This window comes from Schistocerca gregaria, chromosome 3 (assembly GCF_023897955.1).
Source record: "Schistocerca gregaria isolate iqSchGreg1 chromosome 3, iqSchGreg1.2, whole genome shotgun sequence".
In the NCBI taxonomy this organism is placed as follows: Eukaryota; Metazoa; Arthropoda; class Insecta; order Orthoptera; family Acrididae; genus Schistocerca; species Schistocerca gregaria.
The window spans coordinates 695,620,191-695,632,764 of NC_064922.1; the positions used below are offsets into that span (position 1 = coordinate 695,620,191).

Consider the following 12,574-nt stretch of genomic DNA (forward strand, 5'->3'; position numbering starts at 1 on the left):
TAGGGAGGGAATTCTCTAACCTAAAAGAACCCCATGTGCACTCCACACGTACTCCGCTACCCTCGTAGCCGCTTCCGGCGTGTAGTGCACGCCTGACCTATTCACGGGGACCCTACATTTCTCCACCCGATAGCGGAGGTCGAGAAATTTGCACCCCAGCTCTCCGCAGAATCGTCTGAGCCTCTGGTTTAAGCCTTCCAGTCGGCTCCAAACCAGAGGACCGCGATCGGTTCTGGGAACGATACTACAAATAGTTAGCTCTGATTCCACCCCACGAGCGAGGCTTTCCGCCTTCACCAATTCCGCCAACCGCCTGTACGAACTGAGGTTGACCTCTGAACCCAGACGGCAGGAGTCATTGGTGCCGACATGAGCAACAATTTGCAGTCGGGTGCACCCAGTGCTCTCTATCGCCGCCGGTAGGGCCTCCTCCACTTCTCGGATGAGACCCCCCGGCAAGCAGACAGAGTGAACACTGGCCTTATTCCCCGACCTTTCAACTATATTCAACTATATTTCAACCTGCTCGGACCTTGCTGAAGGAGCAGCCACATGTCCACTCACAGGCAGAGCGGGCGATGCCACTCGGCCAGCCTCCACATTGACCCTCCGCCTCGTGCGCCGCGAACGCCGCTGAACCCGCCACTCCCCTTGGGGAGAGGGTGGCCCAACCGCGCCCGGTACCCGCGAAGATGTCTCGACAACAGGGACAGTGGGTGAAGCATGTAACACCTGGGGTGTACCTTGCGACGCACCAGACTCCCCACTGCCGCTACACTCCGAGGCAGCAGCCTGAAGACGGCTGACCGCGGCCATCAACACGCTCAGCTGTTCGCGAAGAGTGGCCAGCTCCTCCTGCGTCCGTACACAGTAGCCACACATCCTATCCATCCTAAGAAATCAATTTACTATAGAGTGTTAATCAACTTCAGAAGAAAGTTCTACTATCTCGCTCTTACTCGTATGTGCGATCATCGTTTTTACTTTGTGTTAGGGAAGGCCTGAGTTGATCGTTATTATGACAACGGTTTTATTTACAGGTGATGCCTGTGGAGAACAGCATGAAGAACCCGCAGCGCTTTCTGGGCTGCCCAGGTGTGCTCAACATCACCATGTCCATTGTCGTGGGCCTGTACGCCATCATTGGATTTTGTGGTTACTTGAAGTACGGACCAGACACCGAAGGCAGCGTGACACTCAACCTGCCAAGCGACGAGCCGTAAGTTGACATTTAATGTTCTTTTATTAGGTTGTAAGAATAAATATCACGAACATAAACTATGTTTTTCTTCGTAAAAGTGACGGTAGACGTATGAATAAATCATACATCCAAACCAGATTCCTCATTGTGATAGTGAATATCTGTATTTCGTTTCCTAACAGTGTTTCTTAACCCCACATTTAAGAGCGACTCTTGCTTCTACCCTTCACTTCTTTTTTTCTGTTATCTTCAGCGATTGGGCGAATAAACAAAACCAGAAGTGTGTTTAAGAACAATATTCTCCTTGAATCGAACATTGACACTAGCAGCTGGGGCGCGTGTTACATCGGCAACCCAAGAGGAACGCAGAAAAGGAATTCCTGTTGTAGTTGAATGGTGTGTGAAACTGAGACCAGATATGCACCTGAGCACCTATTGTGAACACAGTCTTCCTCTAATGAAACCATGCCAGCATTCGCCTTGTTCTGTATAGGGAACCCACGTTGAACACTAATCTCTATGACAGAACGGAAGACTTGTCCTTCCTGCCACGAGTGACATTCAAGACCAATGACTAACAGTGTCAGTCCTGTGCATCTGGAAGGGGACGGCCGAATTTCGATGAGATGTTGCTCAGATGTTCTTCATTCAGAAAAAAGTCTACACCTATATCGGTTTGTCGTTGAATAATCCGTAGTTTCCGATAAATTGGACGTCGACTAAGTCTGAGCATTTCAAGTGACTCGTAAGACAGCGTGCGAGATGAATGATGAGGTTCCTCTTAATCGGAATGCCGACAAGAACATGAGTCCGCAAATCCGTCTTTTATCACATATCGACCACACTGGGTAGACACATAAGCGCTAGTCCCTAGGAGTAATGCTACGAAGAGAACATTTATGGAATTTTTCAAAAATTGTGACCGTCGGACTAGCGAAAGAAGTAGGTCACTTTGTTTTTTTTGTAGACTCTATGTGATGATTTACACCAAACTGTCGATCTCCCCTAGCGAGACCGAGAGTAAAATGTTTGCCGCCACACTAGCTCTTCAGATTACGTTTAGCTTCTGGTCCTACTTAGAATAATTGGAATGGATTAGGTCTGTGTCCTGTGACACAAAGGTGGTTTAAAAGCTGTTATAAGGCTTACATTTGTGCTTTGGCTTATCCGAGTTTAATAAACCGCGCCACTGATGGCATTGCCAGAAAACCACTGAGTACTGCAACTGCTACAGCATTTAGCTGTTGCATCAAGAGCAAAATTTCGGACTGTAGCTCTTACTGAAAATGTAATGAACTGCAATTTCCTGTGTGTGAAGGAACGTATCTCCAACAGCAGCTGTCTCAGTTTGGGATAAATATATGAGATTTTTGTTTGGGTGTAGACTTCACACTGATTTTAGTAAGTTAAAAGCAAGTAGCTTTTTAATGCGTCATGTGGCAAAAGGCCTAAGAAGTACAAGCGGAAGCGGGTGTGTCGTGTAGATGTACGACTACCTCTTCCATCTGGTCGGTCCTCACAGAGGACTGCGAGAACCAAGTCTGGGTTGTAAATCGTTCCCACTCCCACAAACAAATAATTAACTAAATAAAATAAAACAACAAAAAATTAAGAACTCCGTTTCCCCGTCGTTGACAGGCACCCAACGAGGTGAAAGCCAAACGCGATTCCTTTCCCAACCACTAACAGATAACTATCTAATCCTTAACAAAGTCCAGCTCACCATCCGCCTCGTTCCGCTTCCATTTCTGGCCCCGAAGGACCACTTACGAGAGTCTTCGTCCCAACTGCATATTTTATAAACTAAAAGGATTTCCATTTTAGTCTCTTCTTATTAAAAAAAAGCTAACACGAAGCCATTCAGTAGCACATGTCCACCACACAGAATCATTAGAAGAGATGTGGAAGATCCAACGAAGAATCGCGTGTTTCGTTAGGATCGTTTACTCGGATAATGTTTTACAATCTACAGTGCCAGACGCTACAGGAGAGGCGTTGTGCATCCCGTAGAGTTTTACTACTGAAAATCCGACAGCTTAAGTACCAAAAAGAGTGGGACAACATATTGTGTCCTGCCACGCATGCCTGGCAAAAGGACGCTACGAGAAAATTAGAGAAATTATATGCACAGGGAGCTTTACCGATACTCATTTTTTCCAGGCGCCATTCGTGAATGGAATAGGGAATGGGGTAACGATAGTGATTCCAGAAGTACTCTCCCCCAAACACGGCAAGATTCCTCACGTAGTATAGATGTAGATGTAAGGACCTATTTCTTTTGTACGTTATGCTATGTGGTATGCACTATGCAGTGCTACTTTTTTCCTCGGTGTTATAGATTTCATAATGAAATACGGTCGCCTCTGATAGTAACAATTTAACATGACTGCGACACCGAGCAAAATATTACCTGTCTGAAAGAAGTCTGTACCACACAGGCTACTGTATGAAAAACCTGAAGATGGTAGGGCGCAGTTGTTGCCGTTTTCGACATAGTCAAGTTACCATCAGACAATTTGTTTAGAAAGGAAGAAGAATGGGGATTACTAACTACTAGGAAATTAAATTACAAATCAAAATAACTCCCCTACGAAACTCTTGAATAGATCATCTGATGACGTCTTCGTAATAAGTCGAATAATGATACTTGGTGGTTATAATTAATGTACAGCTACTCAAAGAGGTTCAGAGTGGGCTATAGTTTTCGTATGGCAGCGAAACGTGACAGATTTTCTAATGCGTTGATGTGGAACCGATTTAGGCAGGAAAACGTTTTTTCCTGTTTTCACAATCAGGTGTAAATCTGGCGCTGTGAATGTAAGAAAGATGTATAGAAATGTTTCCACTTGTAATGGATTAGGAATGAGACGTTGGCAAAAGAGATGAAACCAGCGAAATCGGCATAATTTTGTTTTTATTAGCAAACGTCACTTACACAATTTGTTCAATATGAGTATTAGAGACGCCGACGAAATGTTGTACAGCGCCAGATTTACACCTGGTGGCCATAACTGGAACTAACTTTTTCCCAGCGTGAATCAGTTCCACATTAGCGCATTAGCATATCTATCAAGTTTCGCTGCCACATGATAATTACAACCCATGCTAGATCTCCGTGAGCAGCTGCTCTTTGACTATAACCAGCTGCTACTTAGACATGAACCTAAAATATGCAGGGTGTAACGCGTATACAGGAGGCGACACTTAAATCTGGACAAATAAAACCTTTTTTAAAAGCAAATTTATTAAAACGAAATACACATGAAAATGAAAATCTCGTTACGTATAAATGGTTCAAATGGCTCTGAGCACTATGGGACTTAACATCTGTGGTCATCAGTCCCTTAGAACTTAGAACTACTTAAACCTAACTAACCTAAGGATGTCACACACATCCATGCCCGAGGCAGGATTCGCGCGGTTCCGGACTGAGCGCCTGAACCGCTAGACCACCACGGCCGGCCGTTACACATAAATACTGATATCTTACAAGAGTAACATTACTCGATGTAACCTCTTCAGCCGCAATGAGTGCCTCCAATCTTCTCTTGAAGCGATCGCACGCACTCTTTAAAACAGCACTGTCCATATTCACGAAAGCGTCTTCGATAGAGGTATGCATAGATGCAACATTAGGGTGTCTCGTCTTATTGGTAACACTTTCGACTACGCTCCAAATATAATGGCCGAGGTGGTTCAAGTCCGTGGGCCAGAACTCCTTTGACCAGAACATGTTAACATTATCTGAAAGCCAGGTTTGGACTAAATGGCTCGTATGAGGTCCTCCTCAGCCATCCGACGCATTGTTCGCTCTCTGACATTCAATATTGACGCCAATTTCCTCGGGGATTGCCCCGGGTTCTCCGAAATTAGCGCTAAGCCTGTCGCAGTTCGTGACACGCGCTTCCATGAATGACATTTCCTCGCCCGTTTAGCGGAATCTTCCCCAGACTTCTCCGAAGCATTATACTTCTTCGAAGCCTCAACATTGTAAACAGTTGATATCGTGTATCCGAAGAATCGAACTATTTCAGTGGACGAACGCCCAGAGCGAAGACCTCTGATAATTGCGACACTTCGGTTGTGCTCCGCACTAATTCGGAACATTTCGGCCGTTTTGAGGTTCTGACGGTTACGAGATGCCTGTGGCTTTCAAGAACGCCAGTTGCGACCTCTGGCGGAAGTACGATATGTCGGGAAATTCTAATTGAAATTTGTCCGGATTTAAGTGCCGCTCACTGTAAGCACAGATGGATTTGTGACCAGTACCTTAATATGAATGCACATCACAGCGTTCATTATTTTTTCTCTGTGTCTGACAATTTTCCCGCAAACATATCACATAATTTATGGTGATGTTTTCTGCACGCTCGTAATCCACCGCTAAATGGACTACACGTGCTGGTACAGAAAAGCCGTGCTGTGTCCACAATTCACATTTCAATACCTGACCTGCTGCCCATGAGAAATTAAGCATTAATGGCTTGTTATTGCACTTAGCTGCAGAGCTGCATCAAACCAGTCTCAGGACTGAAGACCACAACAACAACAACAACAACAACAACAACATTGCACTTAGAGGTACTAGCCAATCTAAAAACATTATAATCCCAATAGCTATAATTATTAATCTGAAAATGACTTAAACGGTGATGTAATGTTGTTCACTACACCGTCCTCAATCACCAGTAGAAATACCTGCACTTACAGCCATTACACCTTACATTTTTTTTAATACGGTCATTGTGTTTCCCATAAGGCACTATGTATAGTCTGTGTATTAAAGTGTGTTACGATTACTGAATTTTATAATAACATAAAGCTATCCTGATGAAAGAAGTGATTATTTAATGATAATTGACATCACAGAGACAGTTTCCTGCGAAGTACCAGCAAGGTAGATTAGAAAAGAAATGAAAGGACTCCTTGATCACTGGCAACCGGTTTTACACAGGAAAATTAGCAGTCGGCGCCGTCGTATGTCTACAGCATATTTTGTCTCTCTGTGGAATATTCGTTTTATTCTTTTTTAAATAAGGTCTGTTCGGCCTTCATAACTTGCTAGAGTGCTGCTATTGACCACCCGTGTATTTCACAATATTTTCCTGTAGTCCTGAGGATCGCGACGTTTTCTTGTAGACTGGCGCAGTCCGTGAATATCCTGATCGCCTTGGCCATAGTGCTGACTTACGGACTGCAGATGTTCGTGCCTAACGACATCAGCCTGGCGCTGGTCATGGAGAAGGTGCCGCCACACCGCGCAGAGCTGGTCCAGTACTGCTACCGCATCGGGACCTGCCTCGCTACCGGTGAGTTGACGCTTTCTGCGCCTAGCTGCAGCTCCTGGGCTCTCAGTGACTGGTTCCATTGTGGAATTATATGTTTCAGAATACTGTGGATTCCAATTCACTTAGGCTGTAACCTTTCGATTCATCTCGGTTTTTAAGCTCTAATAATAGTAGTAGTAGTAGTAGTAGCTGTCGTGTTCGCAGACCAAATCAGAAGTCCACCTATTATCAGGACCAATGCTCTTGCAGCATAGGTAACAACGGTTCCTTTCAGATCACAAAATTTAAGCGCTGTCGCGATGGCTTGCACTTGGACGGGTGACAGCCCAGTCTGCCGAACGCTGTTGGCGAGCGGGGGGCACTCAGCCCTTGTGAGGGCAATTAAGGAGCTCCTTGACTGTGAAGTAACGCCTCCTGTCGCAAAAACTGACAACGGTCGGGAGAGCCGTGTGCTGGCCACATGCCCCTCCATATCTTTCTTTTTGCTGATGATACAAGTGTAGTAATAACATCCAAAAACCAAGAACTAAGTGATGTAATTGTAAATGATGTTTTTCACAAAATTATTAAGTGGTTCTCAGCAAACGGACTCTCTTTAAATTTTGATAAAACACAGTATATACAGTTCCGTACAGTAAATGGCACAACTTCAGTAATAAATATAGACTTTGAACAGAAGTCTGTAGCTAAGGCAGAATTTTCAAAATTTTTAAGTGTGTCCATTGATGAGAGGTTAAACTGGAAGCAACACATTGATGGTCTGCTGAAACGTCTGAGTTCGGCTACGTATGCTATTAGGGTTATCGCAAATTTTGGTGATAAGAATCTCAGTAAATTAGCTTACTATGCCTACTTTCATTCACTGCTTTCGTATGGTATCATATTCTGGGGTAATTCATCGTTGAGTAGAAAAGTATTCATTGCTCAAAAACGTGTAATCAGAATAATTGCTGGAGTCCACCCACGGTCATCCTGCAGACATCTATTTAAGGATCTAGGGATCCTCACAGTAACCTCACAGTATATATATTCACTTATGAAATTTGTTGTTAATAATCCAGCCCAGTTCAAGAGTAATAGCAGTGTGCACAGCTATAACACCAGGAGAAAGGAGGATCTTCACTATGCAGGGTTAAATCTGACTTTGGCACACAAGGGGGTAAATTTTTCTGCCACAAAAGTCTTTGGTCACCTACCGAACAGCATCAAAAGCCTGACAGATAATCAACCAACATTTAAAAATAAATTAAAAGATTTTCTAGATGACAACTCCTTCTACTCATTGGCTGAATTTTTAGATATAAATTAAGGGAGGGAAAAAAAACTAACTTAAGCATTAGTGTCATGCAATATTTTGTGTAATGTAATAACTTGTACAGACATCTTTCTGTAACCTGACACGTTCCACATCATTACGAAGTGTCGTATTCATGATCTATGGAACAAGTATTAATCTAATCTAATCTAATCTAATCTAATCTAATCTAATCTATCCGCATCCAACGACGCTTACCAGCTGAGGATGAGATGGCGGTCGGTCGGACCTACAGAGGCCTGTTCGGACGGCGTTTCTATTACACATACGATTGTTATTCATAAACGTCGAGACATGTTTCAGCATTTTTGTGCCGCCATCAGGTGTTTCTCTTATTCAGTAACGTAGAAAATAAGAACTGCATAGAAGTAACCACTGACAATGGCACAAAGGTGCTAAAATATGTCCGAACGTTTATAAACAAAAGTTTTTCGCGTAATACGTGGGCCTGAATTCCTGGATGTAATACAATTCAACAGTATTTTAGCGTAACAGTAATATGCTGGACATTGCAGCCCAGTAGGAACAAAGGACAGTCAGCCAGTTGCAAAAATGGTTTTCAAATAACTTTGACCCCGGTTTCGAGGGATTTAAACCCCTCTTCGGTAGGAGAGACTAAACATCACATTATATATTCACTTGGTAAAAGCTGTCTCCACACGATATTAATCCTCAACGGCGTGTATGTCCACATACCGGCATGTAGCTATTAGCAAGGTCCGTCATTCTAAGTGATTGTTTTTACTGATGCGACAGGCCCTTGATTCTAGGGTCCTTAATTTTTACTTATTTGTTAGTTATTTGAAAATCACCATTTTGGCAACTGGTTGGCTATTCCTGCTGTTCTTTAACAACTGCTGTAGTGCAACCAAGCTCAAAATATTGCAGCCCATCTTGATATCCATGCTTGATAAAGAAAATTAGACAGAATTCCTGCCTTACGCTATTTCTTCATTTTTATTTCATTAGGACATCAATAAGCATTTTGTGCCAGTTTCATTGTCATTTTTCTTACCATTCTGCTTATGAACAAACATGACTGTATCGAAGAACTGAACATAACGAAGCGAACAGCACTGAAATATGGACGTGATACTTACGAAATTCATAAAATAAACAACAGACCACCCATAAATATTAAAAAATGTGCGTGCGCGCGCGCGCATGTGTGTGTGTATGTGTGTGTGTTTGATATCTCCCCCTAAACCAAACGCTCTAAACACAAAAGAAACCAGATCAACACTTGGTAAGCAACAGGTGGCGCACAGTCACATACAAAAGCAAAACTATACGCAGACACTCAACTTACTGGACTTATAAGGCAGAAGATAAACAACTAGCACTGCTAAATATAGCCAGTTCCGTTTCTACCAATTTATTTCCAGCTGCCATGAAACAGTATATTGGACCGAGACTGTAAGAGCTTTTAGAACCTTATATGCAGAAACTCTTAGAGAACTGAAGGGTAATAGCTCCAACTCATCATTTCCTGAACACCCAACAGCTCAGTTAGCAATAGCTCTAGCCAGTAATTAGAAATACAAGCGTATTACTACACACAAAAATTGAACGGCGCCGGATGAAACACATTATTTTACGACACATCACTCTGTAATAAAACACTATAGTGAGAACAAAAGCACAGTACAAATAAACTTAAGCGCAAAAATTAACTCATCGATCTGTTTCTGTACTCTCAATCAACTCCAGTCTCCGTTCCCAAATATCGCACGCACACAGCATTAACAGTCGAAATGTAAAAAAAAAAAAACTTTCGGAAGTCGAGCGCTACTGTCAAATAAAAATGCAAGCAAACATCTAAACATCAAATAGCTAAAATAACACATGATATGACAGGAAAAACTTCATATTTTCGTGGCGAAATAAAAATAAAATGAAATGCATGTATAATGGTTAAAACAGTAAAAGTGAACATAATAAGGGTCTTAACCAGTCCGATCCATACAGGAACAAAATACTTCCAATCTTCTGTAGGCATAGCGTTTTCTGTACTTAACATTAATTAATATATTTTTCACTTCACCCCCTGCCCTTTCTGTTTTTTCAGCTCATTTCTTCACTCAGGTTTTTTGTTATTTTTAGTTTCTTCTGGCTTCTACTCACATGGATCTGAGATATCACAGAAAACGTATATAATAATGCAAGCATGCACAGCGCCCCAGCTCACGAAAACAAAAGAACTACGTGATGTACTGGGACCCTCACATGTTTACATAATTATATATCATCTTATTACTAAATTTCGTTCAAAATGGTGGTATAACTATAGTTTAAGTTATATTCCTCATACAGAAACTTCGAATAAAATTAGAAATGAAGTGGAATGCACAGTCGGTAATTTCACATTGAACCTCCCCTCAGAAACTCTCCATAAGAGGAGCAAGGGAAAAATTAACATAATGTTTTTGCTGCACTATATCTTTTACTTACGGTAAGTGGATTACTTATTTGTGGAAATAGGATGCCGATTACACTTGTGGAACGATAATATGTTCACGCTAAGGTGCTGAGGTGAATTGACGCTCGTATAATCAGCTGCTGGACTGCTTGGCTAGTCAAAGTATGTCATAGCTCCCTAAATTACATTCCTTGCCAGTTTCCCAGCACAGTGCTATCGCAATGGAACGTGTACAAACGATGGCGTGGGTTTTTGTTTTACGTCCTTACGAAAAGTAGAAAACACTATAGAATTTATTTACGTAACTTAAAAAGAAGCAAATGCGTGGCGCGTTATTCCTGTTTCAAGGGTTTTGAGTTTTTCCTAGAAAACTCGCAAATCTTCTACTAAAGAAGTGAGTGGCTCAATGTGAAATTCCTAAGCTATGTGCAGAACAATGGCAAGAAATTAAAATCACCAAGAGAAATACAATATTAAATGGATCAGACGGAACTACACTCTGTGTTTGTCTCGAGAACTGTCACCAAATGAGGTGGGGGGCTAGTGAGACATTGGACTCGCATTCGCAGTCCCCACCTTACTGCCCAGATTTAGCTTGTCCATTGTTACTCTAAATCGGTTATAGAAAGTGGTGGAAATTTGTGGTAAGTTCCCACGGAAACAAACTGCTGAAGTCATCGGTCCCTAGGCTTACACACTACGTTAAAGATAACACACACAGCCACGCCCGAGGAAGGACTCGAACGTCAGACTGTTGATGGGGGGAGGGGGGGGGGGAGCTGCGCGAACCGTGGCAAGGCGCCCTACACCGCGCGGCTACACGGCGCTCCTGAAAGAAAAAGTGACAGGTCAGTTTAAGTACATGACTTACCCCAATATGTGCTTGTACCTTCTCTAATGACGTCGTCGTCGACGTTAAGCCACAATCTTTTATTTTTGTTAAAAACTGCTTTTCCGTACCTCAAAAATGAAATGACGCCAGTATTTACTAAGCTCGTACTATCACACACTGCACTGTGTCAACGACTCGGCAGCCGTCCATGGCAGCTTCACGGCTCCCATGGGCAATTTGGACGGTGTCGATCCATGGTGGGCAGAAGTTTAAGCCGCCGTATTGCTTTTCGTACTCCGGTTATGTACACGTAGCTTAGCAATGAAGTGTAAAGTGAGTGTAATGTCACAGTTTATCTCACTGTTTTTCTGAAGCTGATATCCAAATTGTTTGATGTTGCAGTTGCGGTGGCAGTAGCGATCCCCAAACTGGAGCCGATTATTTCGCTTGTGGGCTCGGTGTTCGTATCGACCCTGGGCCTCTTCTGCCCGGCTGTGCTGGAGACGGTCGTCTTCTGGGAAGATGGCATGGGGCGCCTGAACTGGCGGCTCTGGAAGAACATCTTCATCGCTGCCTTCTCTATCTTCGGACTCGTCACCGGCTCCTACGTCGCGGTACTGGAGATAATCCGTACCTACTCAGGGTAGATCGTCGGTTGGTCAGTGAAAGGCACTACGTGAAAGCTGAGACTACATCGGTGATGTGCGTTCTGACGGGAGACTGTCGGTGATATCGGGGTCTCCGGAACACTGTGTGCTTAGCAAGTGCGTCGGAACGTCAGTACCGTGTGATTAGCAAGTGTGAAATTGATGTTCACACTTTTATTTATTTCGGCACGTTGATCTTAGCGTGTTGGACACTATGCCCGTTCTATGGGCTCTCTAAAGAACTTTTGTCTTTCTGTATACTTTGTTGTTATCTAAAATAAGATTGACACAGGGCACAAATGTTCGTAGCTTCTTGTTTATTATGAAGGTAATTCCGTGTGATGAAACTTTCTTGTCTAGTCAGATACCTATGTAATAAGCGTAATAAGCACGTACAAAACGGAGAGAATCTCGCATTACTCCGTCATCAGATTAACTGACATTACACTATTTGCTCCACTGGTGTATGTCTGTTCAGTGCCACATTGCCATTTTAAGAACTTGTAAAAAGTGATGATAAGTATTTAATTATTTTTCATATTCTCAAATAAATTTTGTTTCGTTAACATATATGTTATTATTTACAAAACAGAAAGCTCATCTTTTGGGATAAAGATTTATCCTCATATCACACATGTGAAAGACACTACGATGTTTGCAGAATTGTAAGTACAAAAAACCTTTTTGCTAGGAATGGAACGAAAATTAATTTATATTTATTTGTAATTGTGGATACCTAAAATACGCCATAATATCCACATTTTAATGTACAGCCATGCTCAAAAATATCCGAACGACCTGAATTGCATTTTGCCTACTTCCCATGCAACCCACATAACGCAGCTCTTTAGCAGGTCCTCTAATCGCTCCTC

General features: G+C 42.7%; 1 protein-coding gene across 2 annotated transcripts in view; it reads left to right on the top strand.

The window, feature by feature from the left end:
• Positions 1-12,268, top strand: part of LOC126355939 (proton-coupled amino acid transporter-like protein pathetic) — an 85,222-nt gene extending 72,954 nt beyond the window's left edge. For both annotated transcript variants that reach the window (XM_050006515.1, XM_050006514.1), the window contains exons 8-10: positions 1,041-1,219; positions 6,341-6,510; positions 11,458-12,268. In XM_050006515.1, coding sequence (XP_049862472.1) covers positions 1,041-1,219; positions 6,341-6,510; positions 11,458-11,702 — 594 coding nt within the window. In that variant the 3' untranslated portion in view covers positions 11,703-12,268. The remainder of the gene's footprint in view (positions 1-1,040; positions 1,220-6,340; positions 6,511-11,457) is intronic.
• Positions 12,269-12,574: the final 306 nt, after the last annotated feature.